The sequence below is a fragment of the Oncorhynchus mykiss genome, chromosome 1 (assembly GCF_013265735.2).
Source record: "Oncorhynchus mykiss isolate Arlee chromosome 1, USDA_OmykA_1.1, whole genome shotgun sequence".
Taxonomy (NCBI): domain Eukaryota; kingdom Metazoa; phylum Chordata; class Actinopteri; order Salmoniformes; family Salmonidae; genus Oncorhynchus; species Oncorhynchus mykiss.
This window is the reverse complement of record NC_048565.1, coordinates 20598348-20620317: the sequence shown is the minus strand read 5'-3', so window position 1 is coordinate 20620317 and position 21970 is coordinate 20598348. Positions and strand designations below refer to the sequence as shown.

General features: G+C 49.0%; 1 protein-coding gene across 1 annotated transcript in view; it reads left to right on the top strand.

Annotated features, from left to right (window-relative positions):
* Positions 1 to 21970, top strand: part of LOC110532063 (neurocan core protein-like) — a 256326-nt gene that overhangs the window by 222594 nt on the left and 11762 nt on the right. Inside the window, exons 12-14 of the mRNA XM_036967166.1 lie at positions 10048 to 10206; positions 11546 to 11628; positions 13206 to 13350. Of these exons, the coding sequence (XP_036823061.1) occupies positions 10048 to 10206; positions 11546 to 11628; positions 13206 to 13350 (387 nt within the window). The remainder of the gene's footprint in view (positions 1 to 10047; positions 10207 to 11545; positions 11629 to 13205; positions 13351 to 21970) is intronic.

Below are 21970 nucleotides of genomic sequence, written 5' to 3'. Positions count from 1 at the left end.
AAGGCTCTCTCCGACTCTGTCTGGCCTCGTTTAAATGGCAAAGAGCTGTCAGTCATCAAAGCGATTGTCACAGGGAGGGAGAGAGCGAGGGGATGTGAGAGAGTAAGAGAGGGGAGGTGAGCTGGGGGAGGCAGAAGGCATGCAGACACACACATCGTTTCATCATCAGAGGTCTCAAAAAGCCACGGTGCCGAAAAAACACATGGTGATGTGGATAAATGAGCCAATCACTCAGCTGGAAGCATTTGCCATTTTATATCCCTAACTGATGCTCATTCACTTCTCCCTCTGAATATTAATGGAAGAAATGTACCCTGGTCCAAAGGAAAAAGAAAAACGTGGGTAAAGGCATAAATATCATAGAGGCGATGGATGAGTGTTGTCAGGCAGTGAGACTTCTGTCGGAGGAGGAAATCAGATCTGGGAGTAGAACAGATCTGGGCCAGGCTCTCTGTCTGTCTGTCTGTCTGTCTGTCTGTCTGTCTGTCTGTCTGTCTGTCTGTCTGTCTGTCTGTCTGTCTGTCTGTTTGTCTGTCTGTCTGTCTGTCTGTCTGCACACCAGTGGCGACCCGTCATTCAGGGCAGTTTAGCTGTTTAGCTGTTTTGCATGTTATTTTGGCATTAATTCGTGTCACATATCAGTTTGCAAACAATGTAAAAACAAATGTATTGAGTGAATAAAGCCGCATACAAACATTGTCTCTTTCTTGCTTTCTTGAGTAAGGCAAATCCAAAATGCAGGTGTTTCAGCCTAGCTCAGTGCTTTCTGTGGTGGTGGGGCAGCCAGCGGATAATGCAGAGCGTAAGCATTGGTAATCTTCTCTAGTTGCGCCGTGTTTGGCTCAATGTTCTGTCACTCATGGGGACAATACGTCACCACAAAATCTACAGGGAGAGCTAGGCAGTTCAAGCTCCCTTGTGTGCTGCCATAGATTTACATTAGAAGTGCCCATCCAAAATGACGTTATATCTACCAGAACTTTGATTGGACTGATCATGTCAACATCATACTTTCAAAATCTTAGCTAGCAAGCTAGACAAGCAGTCATCTTCATGAATCATGTTGACAATCTACTGGCAAATCCTTTCACATCTGAAAGGGTCTCTTTTCCAAACTTAAAAGGATAAACATTCACACGCAACACCATGGACACAAAAAGGTTTGTATACATTGGCCCTGCTGACAATCCAGCATGACTTCTGCCTCGTTCAAAACAAATGGAAACTCGGAATTGGGAAATCTCAGACTTCAGTGAGTTTAAGACCACTGGGAACTCTGAAAAAAACGAGTTCGGACTTGGAAAACACGTTTTGAATAGTCATCCAACTCGGAATTCCAAGTTACGAACTCGGGCCTCTTTCTATAGCTCCAACCTGAAGATCACTGATGTCATGATTCAACTTTGTATTTTTATGAGTTCCCAGTTGTCTTGAAAGCACCATACATCCAGAGAATACCAGAGTTTGATGACAACATTTGCCCACAAGAAGGACCGCCGCGCCACCTTCCTGTTCAAGTGAGCAAAGCACAACAACAATGAGTCCAAAAATGTATTGTATGCTGCTGCATAAATTATGTAAAATGTATACTGCTAAGAAAGTAATACTAGTTGTATGTTGTGTAGTAAGCTGTTAGTAGCCCATGTGCCTCACCCTAATAACTTGGTCCCTTTCCACCTCAGAACTTAGCCTACTGTTCTGACTTGGTGGTTCACATATAGCCTAAAGATTTAGATAAATGTCATAATCGAATACTGTAAGAGCTTCTTTGTCTGCTATTTGCCCCCCTTATTTATCCTATAGTTCTGACTTGGTGTTCAGGGAGAATACTGTAAGAACTGCCCATCTTATTAATTCTGTCGCTGTACATTTCAGAAGTGCTGAACAAATAGTTATGTTGAATACAAATCAAATCAAATCAAATTGTATTTGTCACATGCGCCGAATACAACAGGTGTAGACAGGTGTAGACCTTACCGTGAAATGCTTACTTACAAGTCCTTAACCAAAAATACAGTTAAAGAAATTGAGTTAAGAAAATATTTTACTAAATAAACTAATGTAAAAATTTTACAGCAGCACAGTAAATTAACAATAACGAGGCTATATACAGAGGGTACCGGTACCGAGTCAACGTCCATCTTAGCTCGCTCATTAATGTCTTAATCAAAATTATGTATTGCCTCTTATCCGCTCATCGTTCCCTTATGCCATATATTGTACATCTCAATTGTTATCAATGGTCTATCTCATTGGTATCTAATTTATAATTTTAGGCAATTTCAGAATGATTTCCTTGTTTTGCTTACTTTGTGTATTATAATTAACTCATGTGCTTTTTTTGACGAGGAGATACTATATAATGTTGTTGGGTCTGTAACCATGTCTTCCAGTGTCTCTTCCCATTCAAAAAGAAAATGAAACAAAAGGTTCAGTAGTAGTGCTAATGATATAAGAATAAACATTATGAATTTACTGAACATAAATGTAATAATGTTGGTGTATGATTCAGAAGTCAAAACTAATTTTGCCGTTTGTTATTATTGAAGGAGAATGCGGTTCTTATCAACTTACACAAATCCACAAGGAGTCAGTAGTAGCCAAATGTGTTTAACGTTTCTGGTACAAGTGGGACGCTAGCGACAACAGCCAGTGAAATTGCAGGGCGCCAAATTCAAAACAACAGAAATCTCATAATTAAAATTCCTCAAACATACAAGTATTATACACCATTTTAAAGATAAACTTCTTGTAAATCCAACCACAGTGTTCCCGATTTCTAATAGGTTTTATGGCAAAAGCACACCAAACGATTACAGAAAACCATACAGCCATTTTCCAGCCAAGGAGAGGGCTCACAAAAGTCAGAAATTAAATTAATCACTCACAGGACTTCATGTCACACAATAAATGTGTGTTTTTTTCAATAAAGTTCATCTTTATGTCCAAAAACCTCATTTGAAATTGGTGTGTTATGTTCAGAAAAGCATTGTCTCAAACAAACATCCGGTGAAAGTGCAGAGAGCCACATCAAATAACAGAAATACTCATCATAAACATTGATAAAAGTGTCAAACGTAAGAATAAAGACAAACTTCTCCTTAATGCAACCGCTGTGTCAGATTTCAAAAAGGCTTTATGGCGAAAACAAATTTTGCGATTATGTTAGGTCAGCGCCTAGCCACAGAACACCATACAGCCATTTTCCAACTAAGGAGAGGTGTCACAAAAGTCAGAAATAGCATTCAAATTAATCACTTACCTTTGATGATCTTCATCTGGTGGCCCTCCCAGGTCTCCATGTTAGACAATAAATGTTTGTTTTGTTCGATAATGATTATGATCAAAAACCTCCTTTTTGTTTGCGTGTTTAGTCCAGTAATCCGAATGCACAAGCCACGGGCACTAAGTCCAGACATTGTTTTTTTTAAGTACAATAAAAGTTTGTAGAAACATGTCAAATGATGATTAAAATCAATCCTCAGGTTGTTTTTGTCATAAATAATCAATAATATTTCACCCGGACAAAAGCTTCGTCAATAGAAAAGAAGAAACAAGAAAGGCACGCTCCCGATCACGCGCTTGGTTCATGTCTGGAAATCTCCAATGTCCTCTTGAAAATGCTGTATCGCACTCATTTTTTCAGAGTAAAAGCCTGAAACAATGCCTAAAGACTGATCACATGTAGAGGAAGCCATAGAGACCGTGTACTGGGTCCTAAGTCTTTGTGTGGTGGATAGGCTTTCAATGGAAAAACAGCCTTTCAAAATAATAGTACTTCCTGGTTGGATTTTCCTCAGATTTTCACCTGCCATATCAGTTCTGTTATACTTACAGACAATATTTTAACAGTTTTGGAAACTTTATAGTGTTTTCTATCCAAATCTACTAATCTATCCAAATCTACTAATTTACTTGTATGCATATCCTAGCTTCTGGGCCTGAGTAGCAGGCAGTTTAATTTGGGCATGCTGCCTCCTACCCTAGTGAAGTTAAGCAAGTCAGCCATATCAGCTATGGTTTTTAAAAAGGCAGTAAATGAGGCTGAATGAACTGTTGCGCTGCCAGACAAGGCTCCACTGGTAGCCAGGTAGAGTGGTGGTAAGGATTCATTCCATGGTGGTGAAAGGAAATATCTGCTGTTGGGACAGCTTTATGTGGGCACAAACAATTTGTGGGCACCATTTGGCACCGTTATAATGCAATTAATGTATTGTTTGGTGTTGGGTTCTGTTGTGTTGTGTTGTGTAGTGGCTATGCTGGCATGCATCTCAACGTCAACAGTGAAGAGGCGACTCCGGGATGCTGGCCTTCTAGGCAGAGTTGCAAAGAAAAAGCCATATATCAGAATGGCCAATAAAAAGAAAAGATTAAGATGGGCCTAGAAGGCCAGCATCCCGGAATCGCCTCTTCACTGTTGACGTTGAGACTGGTGTTTTGAGGATACTATTTAATGAAGCTGCCAGTTGAGGACTTGTGAGGCATCTGTTTCTCAAACTAGATACTCTAATGTACTTGTCCTCTTGCTCAGTTGTGCACCGGGGCCTCCCACTCCTCTTTCTATTCTGGTTAGAGACAGTTTGCGCTGTTCTGTGAAGGGAGTAGCACACAGCGTTGTACAAGATCTTCAGTTTCTTGGCAATTTCTCGCATTGAATAGCCTTCATTTCTCAGAACAAGAATGGACTGACGAGTTTCAGAAGAAAGTTCTTTGTTTCTGGCCATTTTGAGCCTGTAATCGAACCCACAAATACTGATGCTCCAGATACTCAAATTGTCGAAAGAAGGCCAGTTTTATTGCTTCGTTAATCAGCACAACAGTTTTCAGCTGTGCTAACATGAGTGCAAAAGTTTTTATTAATGATGATGTTAGCCTTTTAAAATTATAAACTTGGATTAGCTAACACAACGTGCATTGGAACACAGGATTGATGGTTGCTGATAATGGGCCTCTGTATGCCTACATTATGTAGATATTCCTTAACAAATCAGCTGTTTCCAGCTACCATAGTCATTTACAACATTAACAATGTCTACACTGTATTTATGATTAAAATGTGCTTTTCTTTCAAAAACAAGGACATTTCTATATGACCCCAAACTTTTGAACAGTTGTGTGTGTGTGTGTGTGTGTGTGTGTGTGTGTGTGTGTGTGTGTGTGTGTGTGTGTGTGTGTGTGTGTGTGTGTGTCTGTGTGTAGCTCCCAGTGTCCCCATTCTCCCCATTTCTGTGGATAACAACACAGTCTCCGCCAATGTGAGCCAAGTTGGACATTCATACAAAGACCATCCACGGAGCAGGCAAACTGTTAGGGAAGAAATTAGGGTAGAAGGGGGAATCTAGGGCTGATTGGGGTGTGATCTGAACAGACAGCAGACATTGCCCTGCAGGACCAGCAATAACACACCAGGACATTCTAATCTCCACCCAATGGACAGAATTGAGTAAACACATAGTGTTCACAACAAGCTCTCAAAATCTCACTGCAGAATTAGACATTTTTGCACTTTCTCCAAATGTCAAATTTCGAAGTTCCTCCATACATAAAATGTCTAAATTAAGGTTAAGGGTTAAGGTTTTGGATTGGGTTAAAACGTTAAGTTTAGGCATTCATTCCAAATGGTTAAGTTAAGGGTCAAGGTTTTGGATAAGTTTAAAACAAAACAATGAAACAAAACAATTAAAACAAAACAAGTGTCTACAACTGAGATGGAACTCGCAGCCTTCAGACCCGGAGTCATGGAATTATGTACATCCACAACGCCCTAGATAAGAAAAACCCAAGCCTACTTGATGCTAATAGCACTCACTGTTGCCCCTACTGGCCATTTTTGAAGGCATTTCCCGACCTACTCAGGACATGGACAGACGTCCAATTTCGAAGTCAATCTTGAGCGATCTGGCTGACTGTTCAGTGCAATTTATTGGAACACCAGAGTATTATATGATGATTAAACCCACCTGGGCAGCAGAGACTGTGTGTGTGGGCTGTAGTGACTTGTGGAGAGAACAGAGAGTCAGCTGTCTACTCTCTCCGTGAAGTCTGGATGATACTTCAAAACAGAAGACCGAGTGATTTTCACATTATCTCTCATCTTTGCTCTGTATAATTCATCCTATAAGTGAAAGTTTGGCCTCCCCCTTATCCACACACAAACGCGCACGCACCTGCACACGCACACACACACACACACACACACACACACACACACACACTAACTCACTGGGCTATGGTGTGTGCGTGTGTTATCTTGGAGCCTGCTGGGAGCAGAAGGGGAGATTAGTGTCTGCAGCCATGCAGATGTGTTCACTCACCTAATTACACAGGCCTCCGCAGCGCATAGCAAAGTGTGTGTGAGTGTGTTTGCACATGCATTGGTGTGTGTGTGTGTGTGTGTGTGTGTGTGTGTGTGTGTGTGTGTGTGTGTGTGTGTGCCTACATGCGTTAGGCAATTTGTTCGGTGCTATGGAAATTCGCCATTCGTTCAACATGCATTCCTACATTCTGTGTACAAATGTGCCTGTGTTTGTGCGTTTTACGTTTTACTGTAGTTACCCTCTCACTACATGTTAAGTATTGCTTCTTATTATGAGGGGGTGCAGCTGAGCAGTTTGCTAGGTGTTGTTCCCCATACTGGGAGCTAATGGAGACTATATTGCTTTGAGCGCCAGCCATTGGGAGGTTGTTAATAGTGATCGTGAGCGGGGCTAATGCATTCTGCTGGAGATGGAGTGTTTTCAGAACCATGGACAGCTCCCGAGCGGTCCACTTCAAACCTTCCTCCAGGTAAAGAGGTGTCTGAGGACTCTATTATCATGTTACCGCATTGTGGAGAACAGGTCCTTACTAGCTATCGCATCGTATGTAGCCGCTCTGACTAATATAAGTGGACTGGACAGCCCCAGCTAGCACTCAAACACTTACAAACACAAACACACACAGACACACACACACACACACACACACACACACACACACAGGGACACACACAGACACACACACAGAGACACACACACACACACACACACACACACACACACACACACACACACACACACACACACACACACACACACACACACACACACACTCACACACACACATACAGAGACAAACACAGACACACATTCACACACACACACACACACACATACAGAGACAAACACAAACACAGACACACACACAGACACACACACACACACACACACACACTCATACATACAGAGACAAGCACAAACACAGACACACACACACACACACACACACACACACACACACACACACACACACACACACACATACAGAGACACACATACAGAGACACACATACAGAGACACACACACAGAGACACACACACACAGACACACACACAGATGTAGGCATAGACACACACACATTTACATTGACATATGTCGTGAAATTGTTAGCTGTTAATTGTTAGATATCACTGCACTGTCAGAGCTAGAAACACAAGCATTTCGCAACACCAACAACGTCACTTAATAAAGGCACATCTGGGGAAGGGTTCCAAAAAATGTCTGCAGCATCTGTATGTGACCAATAACATTTTATTTGATATTTTAGCAGACGCACATACCCTGAGCGACTTACTGGAGCAATTAGGGAGAGATACCTTGCTCAAGAGCACATCAGCAGATTTTTCATCTAGTCTGCTCAGAGATTGGAACCAGCAACCTTTAGATTACTGGTCCAACGCTCTTAACCACTAGGCTACCTGCCACTCACTCTCTAACACACACACACGCATGCACGCTCACTCACTCACTCACTCACTCACTGAACCCACCCACCCTCCCACCCTCCTCTGAGCTCTTCTCAGGCCAGCCTGTAAGTGTCTGCATGCTAAGCAGGGCCCCATACGGCCCAATTTACTGGTGTCACTTTAGATTTGTTGGAGGAAAGGCTGAGGCCATCTCTCTTTGATCCCCACTCTGCAGGGGTTGGAGGGGAAGGGGGGTTGGCTGGGTTGACACACAAACACTGATCCCCCATCCCCAAACACAGATGCATACACTCTCTTTGTTTCCCCCACACACATACACACACTCCCACTCTCTTTGTTTCCCACACACCCCCTCTGTAGACAGTGAGGACAGGTGCAGCATGTAGTAAATCCCCACAAAGACAGAGGGATAGATGGAGAGATGAGATGGAAGGATGGAGGGAGGAAGAGGCTCAGTGCTGACAGGGCTGTGACAGGGATGGAGGGAGGGAGAGGCTCAGTGCTGACAGGGCTGTGACATGGCTGTGACAGGGCTGTGACATGGCTGCAACAGGGCTGTGACATGGCTGCAACAGGGCTGTGACATGGCTGCAACAGGGCTGTGACATGGCTGTAACAGGGCTGTGACATGGCTGTGACAGGGCTTAATCAGCCTGGAGAGTGTCTCCACTGGAAGATATTTCTGGGGATTGTTGTCATTTGTTGTCATTTGCCTTTCACAAGGCTTCGCTGCTTCCTCATACTGCTCCCATCCCAGCCCACAGCCGAACTAGGATTAGGCCTGGAGGGAGGGAAGGAGGGAGGGAGGGGGGGGAGGGAGGGAGGGAGGGATAACAGATAGTCATATTGCTGGAGTAAGGGAGAGTATTTGTATGTATTAAAGATCCCCATTAACTGTTGCCAACGCACCTATGTGAGAATGCTATTAATTGACTACACCTCAGCGTTCAACACCATAGTCCCTTCAAAACTCATCACTCATCACCTGCTCCACAGGGGTGCGTGCTCAGTCCGCTCCTGTTCTCCCTGTTCACCCACGACTGCATGGCCAGGCACGACTCCAAGACCATCATTAAGTTTGCAGACGACACAACAGTTGTAGGCCTGATCACCGACAATGACGAGACAGCCTAAAAGGAGGAGGTCAGAAACCTGACGTTGTGGTGCCAGAATAACAACCTATCCCTCAACGTGATCAAGACAAAGGAGATGATTGTGGACTACAGGAAAAGAAGGACCAAGGGGCTGTCTTTGGTGTCCACATCAACAACAAACTAGAATGGTCCAAAAGACAGTCGTGAAGACAAAAGCAACAAAAACCTATTCCCCCTCAGGAAATTGAAAACATTTGGCATGGGTTGTCAGATCCTCAAAAGGTTCTACAGCTGCAACATCGAGAGCATCCTGACTGGTTGCATCACTGCCTGGCATGGCAACTGCTCGGCTTCCGACTGCAAGGCACAACAGAGGGTAGTGTGAACGGCCCAGTACATCACTGGGGCAAAGCTGCCTGCCATCCAGGACCTCTACACCAGGTGGTGTCAGAGGAAGGCCCTAAAAATGGTCAAAGACCCCAGCCACCCCAGTCATAGACTGTTTTCTCTACTACCGCATGGCAAGCGGTACCGGAGTGCCAAGTCTACGACCAAATGGCCTCTCAACAGTTTTTACCTCCAAGCTGTAAGACTCCTAAACAGGTAATCAAATGGACCATTTTCATTGCCCCCCCCCCCCCTCTTTTACGCTGCTGCTGCATAGTCACTTGAACTATACATCCATGTACATATTACCTCAATTAGCCCGACTAACCGGTGACCCCTCACATTGACTCTGTACTGAAGCCACCTGCATAGAGCCTCACTACTGGTATTTTCACTGTCATTTTATTGTTTTTTATTGCGTTGTTATTTCACTGAACACGAGAAGGTTTCATTTTATTTTTGGCAGTGAAACGAGGCTACTCAGGCGAGAAAAAAAACTCACCCAAATGTATAGCGCTGTTGGAAAATATAAATGGACTGTTTGAAAATGTGAAGGAAAAATATTCTAATAATCATATTATTATTATTATTTTAAATGTAATGTGAATCACATTTTTATTTGGCGTACCCTGCAGTTTGGGAATACCTGGTGTAGACTAACCCCTCTCTCTCTCTTTCTCTCTCTTTGTCTTTCTCTCTTTCTCAATTCAATTTCAATTCAATTCAAGGGTCTTTATTGGCATGAGAAACATGTTTACATTCTTTCTCTCTCTCTATCTCTTTGTCTCGCTCTCGCTCTTGCTCTCTCGCTCTTTGTGCAGACACGGAGGGCTGTGAACACACATGGAGGAAGTTCCATGGCCACTGCTACAGGTACTTCAGCCGCAGACATACCTGGGAGGACGCAGAGAAGGACTGCAGGGAGCACAGCGGACACTTGGCTAGCATACACACACTCCATGAGCAGGACTTCATCAACGGTGGGTGTCTTTCAATCATTACGACCTTACAGAATTTATAATTAAGTGTAGTCTCGTGTTTTGGCACTGATCCAGAAGCCATCCCAGTTGGAGTTAGAAGAGGAGAGGAATAGAGGGATGGAGGGAGAGAGAGAGGAATAGAGGGGTGGAGAGAGAGAGGAATAGAGGGATGGAGGGAGAGACAGAAGAATAGAGGGATGGAGGGAGAGAGATATGTAGGGAGAGAGAGATGAATAGAGGGGTGGAGAGAGAGAGGAATAGAGGGATGGAGGGAGAGATAGAGGAATAGAGGGATGGTGGGAGAGACAGAAGAATAGAGGGATGGAGGGAGAGAGATATGGAGGGAGAGAGAGATGGAGGGAGAGAGAGATGAATAGAGGGATGAGGGAGAGAGAGATGGAGGAAGAGACAGAGGAATGGAGGGATGGAGGGAGAGAGAGATGGAGGAAGAGACAGAGGAATAGAGGGATGGAGGGAGAGAGGGATGGAGAAAGAGAGGAATAGAGGGATGGGAGAGAGAGTGAGTGAGTGATGGAGGGAGAGACAGAGGGATAGAGGTAGAGAGTGAGTGATGGAGGGAGAGACAGAGTAATAGAGGGATGGAGGGAGAGAGGGATGGAGGAAGAGACAGAGGAATAGAGGGATGGAGGGCGAGAGGGATGGAGGAAGAGAGGAATAGAGGAATGGAGCGAGAGAGAGTGAGTGATGGAGGGAGAGACAGAGTAATAGAGGGATGGAGGGAGAGAGTGAGTGATGGAGGGAGAGACAGAGGAATAGAGGGATGGAGGGAGAGAGTGATGGAGGGAGAGACAGAGGAAGATAGGGATGAGGGAGAGAGGGATGGAGGAAGAGACAGAGAACGAAAGGGATGGAAAAAGAAAGAAATGGATGATAGGAGCATGGGAGCCCCTCCCAGTCCCCGAACGGACAGAGCTATCCTTTCCCCACTCGTCCTCCCTCATCCTCTCCTTCACAGACACATTTACCAAAAAGTTTGTTTAATTGCCTGGAGAATGGACGTCTCCACCTCGGTAATAAAGGGAGCACAGCCATTAGAAAGATTAATGGGCCCCATAATGATGTTAATCAGGAACACCATGATTGAAATTCCATTACACCCAGATCTCATCAATGCTGCACCGTCCACAAAGATCTGGCTGCTTCTGCCTTCTGCTATGGAGGGATGAGATTGAGTTCAGATCAAAGCTGAACCTCCCTGAGGGAATGGCTGGTGGTGCCTTGGAGACAGAATATGCATAACTATTCTGCAGTAAATACTGCTGGTTGTCTTTTTAAATGACAGGTGGTGTGTGATGTGTTTTTTCCTGTCGCTGTTCAGATCTGAGCCATGACAACACCTGGATCGGCCTGAACGACAGAACAGTAGAGGAGGATTTCCAGTGGACTGACAACATGGACCTGGTGAGAGAGACAGAGGATTACTCTTTTATCCTCATGTGTCGTAGCGAGGAGGTGGATGTCAGCTAAAGGTCCGGGGGAAATTGATAGAGTGAACGTGTCAATACATGTGTACATGTACACCCTCGCTCTCTGAATCACTTTTCATCCTGCACTACTTACCACTTCTATCTCCCTAGAGGCAGCTCCTATGTGCCTGGTGTTATTTCAGAGCTGTCATTACTCTTTGTCGGTCTATACCTCTGGAGAAAGACCATAAGTGTCATTCAATAAAAGAGCACAATGAAACAGTCTGTTTTATACTGCATGGATAATGATGCTATCTACCACTTTTCTTTTTGTTCTGTCTGTGTTGTGTGACTGTGTCTGTCACTGTATCTGTGTCTGTGACTGCATCTGTGTCTGAGACTGCATCTGTGTCTGTGACTGCATCTGTGTCTGTGACTGCATCTGTGTCTGTGACTGTATCTGTGTCTGTGACTGCATCTGTGTCTGTGACTGTATCTGTGTCTGTGACTGCATCTGTGTCTGTGACTGTATCTGTGTTTGTGACTATGTCTGTGACTGGGCCATGTGACTGTATCTATATATGTGTCTGTGTCTGTGACTGTATATGTGTCTGTGACTGTATCTGTGTATGTGACTGTACCTGTGTTTGTGACTATGTCTGTGACTGGGCCATGTGACTGTATCTATATATGTGTCTGTGACTGTATCTGTGTCTGTGACTGTATCTGTGTCTGTGACTATGTCTGTGACTGGGCCATGTGACTGTATCTATATATGTGGCTGTGACTGTCTGTGACTGTACCTGCGTTTGTGACTATGTCTGTGACTGGGCCATGTGACTTTATCAATATCTGTGTCTGTGACTGTTTATGTGTCTGTTACTGTATATGTGTCTGTGACTGTATCTGTGTCTGTGACTGTGTCTGTGACTGTACCTGTGTTTGTGACTATGTCTGTGACTGGGCCATGTGACTGTATCTATATCTGTGTCTGTGACTGTATCTGTGACTGTGTCTGTGACTGTATCTGTGTCTGTGACTATGTCTGTGACTGGGCCATGTGACTGTATCTATATCTGTGTCTGTGACTGTATCTGTGACTGTGTCTGTGACTGTATCTGTGTCTGTGACTGTACCTGTGTTTGTGACTATGTCTGTGACTGGGCCATGTGACTGTATCTATATCTATGTCTGTGACTGTATCCGTGACTGTATCTGTGTCTGTGACTGTATCTGTGTCTGTGGCTGTATCTGTGTCTGTGACTATGTCTGTGACTGGGCCATGTGACTGTATCTATATCTGTGTCTGTGACTGTGTCTGTGACTGTATCTGTGTCTGTGACTGAACCTGTGTTTGTGACTATGTCTGTTACTGGGCCATGTGACTGTATCTATATCTGTGTCTGTGATTGTATCTGTGACTGTGACTGTACCCTTACTCTGTGACTGTGTCTGTGACTGGGCCATGTGACTGTATCTATATCGGTGTCTGTGAATGTACCTGTGTCTGTGACTGTATCTGTGTCTGTGACTTTACCTGTGTTTGTGACTGTGTCTGTGACTGTGATACAGCAATATGAGAACTGGCGTGAGAACCAGCCGGATAACTTCTTTGCGGGGGGAGAGGACTGTGTGGTGATGATCGCCCACGAGAACGGCAAGTGGAACGATGTGCCCTGCAATTACAACCTGCCCTACGTCTGCAAGAAGGGAACAGGTGAGACAGAGAAAGAGGAAGGGAGGGAAGGGGAGAGAGACTGATAATGTGAAAGAGGGAAGAATCAAGAGGGGATGAGGAAAGAGAGGGGGCGAAAGGGACTGAGAGTTGAAGAGGAGGTGATGTCATGTTTCTAATGTGCTTTAAATACATTAAAGAATACTTTAAAGTGTCCTGCATGTTAGCGAGACCATTTTAGCCTCTTCAATCAGTCAGTCTAGACAATAGGTTGACACAATACAGCTCACCTCCAAACCAAACCCAGTCACCTCACCTACAAGCCCAGTCAGCTCACCTCCAAGCCCAGACAGCTCACCTCCAAGCCCAGTCAGCTCACCTCCAAATCCAGTCAGCTCACCTCCAAACCCAGACAGCTCACCTCCAAGCCCAGTCAGCTCACCTCCAAGCCCACTCAGCTCACCTCCAAGCCCAGACAGCTCACCTCCAAGCCCAGTCAGCTCACCTCCAAGACCAGACAGCTCACCTCCAAACCAAACCCAGTCAGCTCACCTCCAAACCCAGTCAGCTCACCTCCAAACCCAGTCAGCTCACCTCCAAGCCCAGTCAGCTCACCTCCAAACCAAACCCACTCAGCTCACCTCCAAGCCCAGTCAGCTCACCTCCAAGCCCAGACAGCTCACCTCCAAGCCCAGTCAGCTCACCTCCAAGCCCAGACAGCTCACCTCCAAGCCCAGACAGCTCACCTCCAAGCCAAGACAGCTCACCTCCAAGCCCAGTCAGCTCACCTGCAAGCCCAGACAGCTCACCTCCAAGCCCAGACAGCTCACCTCCAAGCCCAGTCAGCTCACCTCCAAACCAAACCCAGTCAGCTCAGCTCCAAACCCAGTCAGCTCACCTCCAAGCCCAGTCAGCTCACCTCCAAGCCCAGTCAGCTCACCTCCAAGCCCAGTCAGCTCACCTCCAAACCAAACCCAGTCAGCTCACCTCCAAGCCCAGATAGCTCACCTCCAAGCCCAGTCAGCTCACCTCCAAACCAAACCCAGTCAGCTCACCTCCAAGCCCAGATAGCTCACCTTCAAGCCCAGTCAGCTTACCTCCGAACCCAGTCAGCTCACCTCCAAACCCAGTCAGCTCACCTCCAAGCCCAGATAGCTCACCTCCAAGCCCAGTCAGCTCACCTCCAAGCCCAGATAGCTCACCTTCAAGCCCAGTCAGCTTACCTCCGAACCCAGTCAGCTCACCTCCAAACCCAGTCAGCTCACCTCCAAGCCCAGACAGCTCACCTCCAAGCCGAGTCAGCTCACCTCCAAGCCCAGACAGCTCACCTCCAAGCCCAGACAGCTCACCTCCAAGCCAAGACAGCTCACCTCCAAGCCCAGTCAGCTCACCTGCAAGCCCAGACAGCTCACCTCCAAGCCCAGACAGCTCACCTCCAAGCCCAGTCAGCTCACCTCCAAACCAAACCCAGTCAGCTCAGCTCCAAACCCAGTCAGCTCACCTCCAAGCCCAGACAGCTCACCTCCAAGCCCAGTCAGCTCACCTCCAAACCCAGTCAGCTCACCTCCAAACCAAACCCAGTCAGCTCACCTCCAAGACCAGATAGCTCACCTCCAAGCCCAGTCAGCTCACCTCCAAATCCAGTCAGCTCACCTCCAAGCCCAGTCAGCTCACCTCCAAGCCCAGACAGCTCACCTCCAAGCCCAGTCAGCTCACCTCCAAACCAAACCCACTCAGCTCACCTCCAAGCCCAGTCAGCTCACCTGCAAGCCCAGTCAGCTCACTTCCAAACCCAGACAGCTCACCTCCAAGCCCAGTCAGCTCACCTCCAAGCCCACTCAGCTCACCTCCAAGCCCAGTCAGCTGACCTCCAAGCCCAGACAGCTCACCTCCAAGCCCAGTCAGCTCACCTCCAAGCCCAGTCAGCTCACCTCCAAGCCCAGTCAGCTCACCTCCAAACCAAACCCAGTCAGCTCACCTCCAAGCCCAGATAGCTCACCTTCAAGCCCAGTCAGCTTACCTCCGAACCCAGTCAGCTCACCTCCAAACCCAGTCAGCTCACCTCCAAGCCCAGACAGCTCACCTCCAAGCCCAGTCAGCTCACCTCCAAGCCCAGACAGCTCACCTCCAAGCCCAGACAGCTCACCTCCAAGCCAAGACAGCTCACCTCCAAGCCCAGTCAGCTCACCTGCAAGCCCAGACAGCTCACCTCCAAGCCCAGACAGCTCACCTCCAAGCCCAGTCAGCTCACCTCCAAACCAAACCCAGTCAGCTCAGCTCCAAACCCAGTCAGCTCACCTCCAAGCCCAGTCAGCTCACCTCCAAGCCCAGTCAGCTCACCTCCAAGCCCAGTCAGCTCACCTCCAAACCAAACCCAGTCAGCTCACCTCCAAGCCCAGATAGCTCACCTTCAAGCCCAGTCAGCTTACCTCCGAACCCAGTCAGCTCACCTCCAAGCCCAGATAGCTCACCTCCAAGCCCAGTCAGCTCACCTCCAAGCCCAGATAGCTCACCTTCAAGCCCAGTCAGCTTACCTCCGAACCCAGTCAGCTCACCTCCAAACCCAGTCAGCTCACCTCCAAGCCCAGACAGCTCACCTCCAAGCCGAGTCAGCTCACCTCCAAGCCCAGACAGCTCACCTCCAAGCCCAGACAGCTCACCTCCAAGCCAAGACAGCTCACCTCCAAGCCCAGTCAGCTCACCTGCAAGCCCAGACAGCTCACCTCCAAGCCCAGACAGCTCACCTCCAAGCCCAGTCAGCTCACCTCCAAACCAAACCCAGTCAGCTCAGCTCCAAACCCAGTCAGCTCACCTCCAAGCCCAGACAGCTCACCTCCAAGCCCAGTCAGCTCACCTCCAAACCCAGTCAGCTCACCTCCAAACCAATCCCAGTCAGCTCACCTCCAAGACCAGATAGCTCACCTCCAAGCCCAGTCAGCTCACCTCCAAATCCAGTCAGCTCACCTCCAAGCCCAGTCAGCTCACCTCCAAGCCCAGACAGCTCACCTCCAAGCCCACTCAGCTCACCTCCAAGCCCAGTCAGCTCACCTCCAAGCCCAGACAGCTCACCTCCAAGCCCAGTCAGCTCACCTCCAAGCCCAGTCAGCTCACCTCCAAGCCCAGTCAGCTCACCTCCAAACCAAACCCAGTCAGCTCACCTCCAAGCCCAGATAGCTCACCTTCAAGCCCAGTCAGCTTACCTCCGAACCCAGTCAGCTCACCTCCAAACCCAGTCAGCTCACCTCCAAGCCCAGACAGCTCACCTCCAAGCCCAGTCAGCTCACCTCCAAGCCCAGACAGCTCACCTCCAAGCCCAGACAGCTCACCTCCAAGCCAAGACAGCTCACCTCCAAGCCCAGTCAGCTCACCTGCAAGCCCAGACAGCTCACCTCCAAGCCCAGACAGCTCACCTCCAAGCCCAGTCAGCTCACCTCCAAACCAAACCCAGTCAGCTCAGCTCCAAACCCAGTCAGCTCACCTCCAAGCCCAGTCAGCTCACCTCCAAGCCCAGTCAGCTCACCTCCAAGCCCAGTCAGCTCACCTCCAAACCAAACCCAGTCAGCTCACCTCCAAGCCCAGATAGCTCACCTTCAAGCCCAGTCAGCTTACCTCCGAACCCAGTCAGCTCACCTCCAAACCCAGTCAGCTCACCTCCAAGCCCAGACAGCTCACCTCCAAGCCCAGTCAGCTCACCTCCAAGCCCAGACAGCTCACCTCCAAGCCCAGACAGCTCACCTCCAAGCCAAGACAGCTCACCTCCAAGCCCAGTCAGCTCACCTGCAAGCCCAGACAGCTCACCTCCAAGCCCAGACAGCTCACCTCCAAGCCCAGTCAGCTCACCTCCAAACCAAACCCAGTCAGCTCAGCTCCAAACCCAGTCAGCTCACCTCCAAGCCCAGACAGCTCACCTCCAAGCCCAGTCAGCTCACCTCCAAACCCAGTCAGCTCACCTCCAAACCAAACCCAGTCAGCTCACCTCCAAGACCAGATAGCTCACCTCCAAGCCCAGTCAGCTCACCTCCAAATCCAGTCAGCTCACCTCCAAGCCCAGTCAGCTCACCTCCAAGCCCAGACAGCTCACCTCCAAGCCCAGTCAGCTCACCTCCAAACCAAACCCACTCAGCTCACCTCCAAGCCCAGTCAGCTCACCTGCAAGCCCAGTCAGCTCACTTCCAAACCCAGACAGCTCACCTCCAAGCCCAGTCAGCTCACCTCCAAGCCCACTCAGCTCACCTCCAAGCCCAGTCAGCTGACCTCCAAGCCCAGACAGCTCACCTCCAAGCCCAGTCAGCTCACCTCCAAGCCCAGACAGCTCACCTCCAAACCAAACCCAGTCAGCTCACCTCCAAACCCAGTCAGCTCACCTCCAAACCCAGTCAGCTCACCTCCAAACCCAGAAAGCTCACCTCCAAGCCCAGTCAGCTCACCTCCAAGCCCAGTCAGCTCACCTCCAAACCAAACCCACTCAGCTCACCTCCAAGCCCAGTCAGCTCACCTCCAAGCCCAGACAGCTCACCTCCAAGCCCAGACAGCTCACCTCCAAGCCCAGACAGCTCACCTCCAAGCCCAGTCAGCTCACCTCCAAGCCCAGTCAGCTCACCTCCAAGCCCAGTCAGCTCACCTCCAAGCCCAGACAGCTCACCTCCAAGCCCAGACAGCTCACCTCCAAGCCCAGTCAGCTCACCTCCAAGCCCAGACAGCTCACCTCCAAGCCCAGACAGCTCACCTCCAAGCCCAGTCAGCTCACCTCCAAACCAAACACAGTCAGCTCACCTCCAAGCCCAGACAGCTCACCTCCAAACCCAGTCAGCTCACCTCCAAGCCCAGTCAGCTCACCTCCAAGCCCAGACAGCTCACCTCCAAGCCCAGTCAGCTCACCTCCAAGCCCAGACAGCTCACCTCCAAACCCAGTCAGCTCACCTCCAAGCCCAGTCAGCTCACCTCCAAGCCCAGACAGCTCACCTCCAAGCCCAGACAGCTCACCTCCAAGCCCAGTCAGCTCACCTCCAAGCCCAGACAGCTCACCTCCAAGCCCAGTCAGCTCACCTCCAAGCCCAGACAGCTCACCTCCAAACCAAACCCAGTCATCTCACCTCCAAACCCAGTCAGCTCACCTCCAAACCTAGAAAGCTCACCTCCAAGCCCAGTCAGCTCACCTCCAAGCCCAGTCAGCTCACCTCCAAACCAAACCCACTCAGCTCACCTCCAAGCCCAGTCAGCTCACCTGCAAGCCCAGTCAGCTCACCTCCAAGCCCAGACAGCTCACCTCCAAGCCCAGTCAGCCTACCTTCAAGCCCAGTCAGCTCACCTCCAAACCAAACCCAGTCAGCTCACCTCCAAGCCCAGACAGCTCACCTCCAAGCCCAGTCAGCTCACCTCCAAATCCAGACAGCTCACCTCCAAGCCCAGTCAGCTCACTTCCAAATCCAGTCAGCTCACCTCCAAACCAAACCCAGTCATCTCACCTCCAAACCCAGTCAGCTCACCTCCAAACCCAGAAAGCTCACCTCCAAGCCCAGTCAGCTCACCTCCAAGCCCAGTCAGCTCACCTCCAAACCAAACCCACTCAGCTCACCTCCAAGCCCAGTCAGCTCACCTGCAAGCCCAGTCAGCTCACCTCCAAGCCCAGACAGCTCACCTCCAAGCCCAGTCAGCCTACCTTCAAGCCCAGTCAGCTCACCTCCAAACCAAACCCAGTCAGCTCACCTCCAAGCCCAGACAGCTCACCTCCAAGCCCAGTCAGCTCACCTCCAAATCCAGACAGCTCACCTCCAAGCCCAGTCAGCTCACTTCCAAATCCAGTCAGCTCACCTCCAAACCCAAACAGCTCACCTCCAAGCCCAGTCAGCTCACCTCCAAGCCCAGACAGCTCACCTCCAAACCCAGTCAGCTCACCTCCAAGCCCAGTCAGCTCACCTCCAAACCAAACCCAGTCAGCTCACCTCCAAACCCAGTCAGCTCACCTCCAAGCCCAGTCAGCTCACCTCCAAGCCCAGACAGCTCACCTCCAAACCCTGTCAGCTCACCTCCAAGCCCAGACAGCTCACCTCCAAGCCCAGTCAGCTCACCTCCAAATCCAGACAGCTCACCTCCAAGCCCAGTCAGCTCACTTCCAAATCCAGTCAGCTCACCTCCAAACCCAAACAGCTCACCTCCAAGCCCAGTCAGCTCACCTCCAAGCCCAGACAGCTCACCTCCAAGCCCAGTCAGCTCACCTCCAAACCCAGTCAGCTCACCTCCAAGCCCAGTCAGCTCACCTCCAAACCAAACCTAGTCAGCTCACCTCCAAACCCAGTCAGCTCACCTCCAAACCCAGTCAGCTCACCTCCAAACCCAGTCAGCTCACCTCCAAACCCAGTCAGCTCACCTCCAAACCCAGTCAACTCACCGCCAAGCCCAGACAGCTCACCTCCAGGCCCAGTCAGCTCACCTCCAAACCAAACCCAGTCAGCTCACCTCCAAACCAAACCCAGTCAGCTCACCACCAAACCCAGTCAGCTCACCTCCAAACCCAGTCAGCTCACCTCCAAACCCAGTCAGCTCACCTCCAAACCCAGTCAACTCACCGCCAAGCCCAGACAGCTCACCTCCAAGCCCAGTCAGCTCACCTCCAAGCCCAGTCAGCTCACCTCCAAACCAAACCCAGTCAGCTCACCTCCAAGCCCAGTCAGCTCACCTCCAAGCCCAGACAGCTCACCTCCAAGCCCAGTCAGCTCACCTCCAAGCCCAGTCAGCTCACCTCCATGCCCAGACAGCTCACCTTCAAACGTAGTCTGCTCACCTCCAAACTCAGTCAGCTCACCTCCAAACCCAGTCAGCTCACCTCCAAACCCAGTCAGCTCACCTCCAAACCCAGTCAGCTCACCTGTAGCTGAGCTTTCCACTTCAGACAGCTCCTTTAAACCACTACTACTGAGGGTTTTACTGTCAACCCAGGGGCTGAGATTTCTCAGAACATTTAATCCACAACAAAATTATCCTCCTTTGTGTGAAGCATTGTTGGAAGACTTTCACACAAAGTTTTAGGGTTGTCTGGTAAAGTTCCAGTGTCACATGGTCAGGCCTCTGTGGATCTGCGCTGTCATGGGGCTGTGAGGAGTGTGAGACGCCAGAGAAGCCAGTGCTTATTAGAGCTGATGGTCCCTGATTTGCATTTGTGGCAGACAGAGAGACAGGGTATTAATAGCCAGCCAGGTAGGGTTTATAGGTAGGTTGAGACGGCTGGCCAGAATCGGAAATGGAAGATCAGGAGACTCTGGACTCACTGGTGGGTCACTGCTAGATCATTTTGGCTGCTGATTTAAAATTGGCCTCAGACTAGAAAGAGTATTTACTTCATCTGAATGGTCACCAATTAGTTAGAAAACTTAAGATAAGTCACTCATGCCACACAAAAGGGGACCACTGCCCTAGAGTCAGATCAACTTTCCACTGTGGATGTGAATTTACTCTTTATGTTACATATAGTATTTACAGCATGTTTTTTCTCTCATTATACAGAGGTTTAACCCATAGTTGATGACACACTGTCACAGGTCTTACTTAATGGCTCCAACTGGAAAGCTGACTTTCAGTCAATCCATCAGTGGCAGCATTCAATCTTCAGCCCAACTACACTCCTTCTTTACAGCAGAGCATATTCTGTCTTGATTCCTGCTGTTTAGTGGTGTTGTTCTGGGGTCTGCTGCTCATCAGTGGCCGTATGATGTGATTGGCTGATGACTGGCGTGTGGCTGACACTCAGGCCTGTTCCTCTTGAGAGAGAGCCAGGAGGCAGTATCCAATCAGAGATGCACGTCATCTGGGTAATTAGTGTTACCCATAATGCCGTGGGACAGACCACAGAGCAGGCTGGCATGAGTCACCCTGATCAGGAGGATGGGCCATGGTGAAGGCATCTGTCTGTCACAGACACACACAAATGAATATGCACACACGCACACACAAACAGAGACTATTATCAAATACTCAAATTCTCATTCATATACAGTTCAAAGTATTCTCTTACATACACACAGCTCAAGTCCAAGCGAGAGCACCCTGGTCCTTTGGAGCAGTTGGGCCAGAAGTCCCCTGGAACACCTGCCACTGTCTCTGCCTCTACATGCCTGTTACCAACCTTGCCTGGAACACCTGGAACACCTGCCACTGTCTCTGCCTCTACATGCCTGTTACCAACTACGCCTGGAACACCTGCCACTGTCTCTGCCTCTACATGCCTGTTACCAACCAAGCCTGGAACACCTGGAACACCTGCCACTGTCTCTGCCTCTACATGCCTGTTACCAACTACGCCTGGAGAACCTGGAACACCTGCCACTGTCTCTGCCTCTACATGCCTGTTACCAACTACCCCTGGAACACCTGGAACACCTGCCACTGTCTCTGCCTCTACATGCCTGTTACCAACTACGCCTGGAAAACCTGGAACATCTGCCACTGTCTCTGCCTCTACATGCCTGTTACCAACTACACATGGAACACCTGGAACACCTGCCACTGTCTCTGCCTCTACTTACCTGTTACCAACTACGCCTGGAACACCTGGAACACCTGCTACTGTCTCTGCCTCTACATGCCGGTTACCAACTATGCCTGGAACACCTGGAACACCTGGAACACCTGCCACTGTCTCTGCCTCTACATGCCTGTTACCAACCAC